A 1,620-nucleotide genomic window follows, 5' to 3' on the forward strand; every position below is an offset into this window, starting at 1 on the left:
AATAAATGCAAATACACCTGAACTTCATATATAATAATCTAACGTCTATAGTCTTTCGAATCTATCTATAACTAAATCTATTGATTGGATAAACAAATAAACACCATGATCATCTACAACACAATAACTCTAAAACCCACGCTAGGCTGAAGGCGTCCCTGTACGGCGAGCCTCGCTGAAGGATCATCCCGAAGCGAGTGGAAAAAAACGGATCTCCAACAAGAGACATTCGACAGACTCCGTGTATAGCCAAATCCCCTGCAATGGCGTATTCCAGCAGGGAGGCATCCTGGTTGGGTAGAATAAGCGTGTTTTTTAGGGTTATTTACAAGCGCATATACTGTTAGAAATGGCTTGTGCAAACCTCCATGTACTACAAAAGCAAAACTTCTTCATATCTGAAACGTATTTACTCATGTAATAGTTAACATATGTAAGCAAATGTACTGTCCACTGATACTACAGATAATAGATCTAGAGTGACCTCAACATAGGCCAGCTTTTTCTCCCTCACGGCATCGACACCCGCTTGGAAGTCGGGGACGATGAGCTCGGGCATCTCACGGTGCAGCTGCCCGACTTTCCCAAACATGCTCGAGGGGTCTGAGTTCTGAGGGCGAAGGAGGATATAGGGCTATGGAGAATCGATTGGTTGGTAGAAATGTCTCCTTCAAAATTACTGATTACTCATTAGCAGTCTTTTATCCTGTGGAACCATGCCGAGTATGTAAGCATTTTAGTTTTGAAAAAAGGACGTAAGAATAACCTTTCAAAGTATAACCCCAGATAGGATGAAGAATACTTCAAGACGCCAACCTTGAAAAGTTCTTCCATAGCGCTGTTTGCCTGATAAGTCCACAGTATGCGTCGAGACTCGACCATATCTAGCATGGACGTCACAACTGGCGCTGTTAGGCGGACGGTGATAGACGAAATCAATTTGCTGCTGTAGGAGGCAATGATGATGACGCAGAAGAGCCACCACCACCCTGCCAGCGCTCGCACCGACGGGGTTTGAGGCTGGTTGTTACCTGGGGCGAGGAAAGTCTTTGTATGTGATTTCTTTGCAGTGGATTTGGTTTGAAGATTGTATGTTCTTATCAATGTTTATAATCATATTTTACCTATTTTAGTAAGTAAGATTTACTGTTGACAGCAATTCGTTACTATTCTATTTGACACGATGGAGGTAACTCACCTTGTGTAACTAAACCAGCCAATGTGTCAAAAATGTACTGAGGAGCAGAGTAGAGTCTTGGAGATACCTGTCTTGGGTACATAGTCTTTGGCGCTGCGGAGACTTGCGCGAAAGTGTAAAGGGCAACAGCCACTACCAGAGACGAGAGCAGTAAGCCCAGCCATACCTATGAAACATAAAAAACGCAAAATAGTGTTACTCGTAAAAAACAAACAAACTCGCAAAAGGTGTTAGTGCATGAAAAAGAAAAAGGAATCGAGAAGAAACATATCCGTGCCTCTGCGTTATGTGCTATAACATACATGTGTTTTGCAAAACACTGTGATGCATGACATGCACGACTTGATATATATTATCCATATCACATGGAAACCAAGGTCCATCGATAGTTTTCTGCGAAGAGGAAACATGTGATTTCTTCT

The 1,620-nt window shown here is 42.5% G+C and overlaps 1 protein-coding gene across 1 annotated transcript in view; it reads right to left on the minus strand.

Annotated features, from left to right (window-relative positions):
- Nucleotides 1–424: 424 nt before the first annotated feature.
- LOC119587354 (probable glutamate receptor) overlaps nt 425–1,620 on the minus strand; it is a 2,884-nt gene continuing 1,688 nt past the window's right edge. Inside the window, exons 2-4 of the mRNA XM_037936100.1 lie at nt 1,199–1,364; nt 817–1,031; nt 425–610 (exon numbers count right to left, since the gene is read on the minus strand). Coding sequence (XP_037792028.1) covers nt 425–610; nt 817–1,031; nt 1,199–1,364 — 567 coding nt within the window. The remainder of the gene's footprint in view (nt 611–816; nt 1,032–1,198; nt 1,365–1,620) is intronic.

Source organism: Penaeus monodon, chromosome 22 (assembly GCF_015228065.2).
Source record: "Penaeus monodon isolate SGIC_2016 chromosome 22, NSTDA_Pmon_1, whole genome shotgun sequence".
Lineage (NCBI taxonomy): Eukaryota > Metazoa > Arthropoda > Malacostraca > Decapoda > Penaeidae > Penaeus > Penaeus monodon.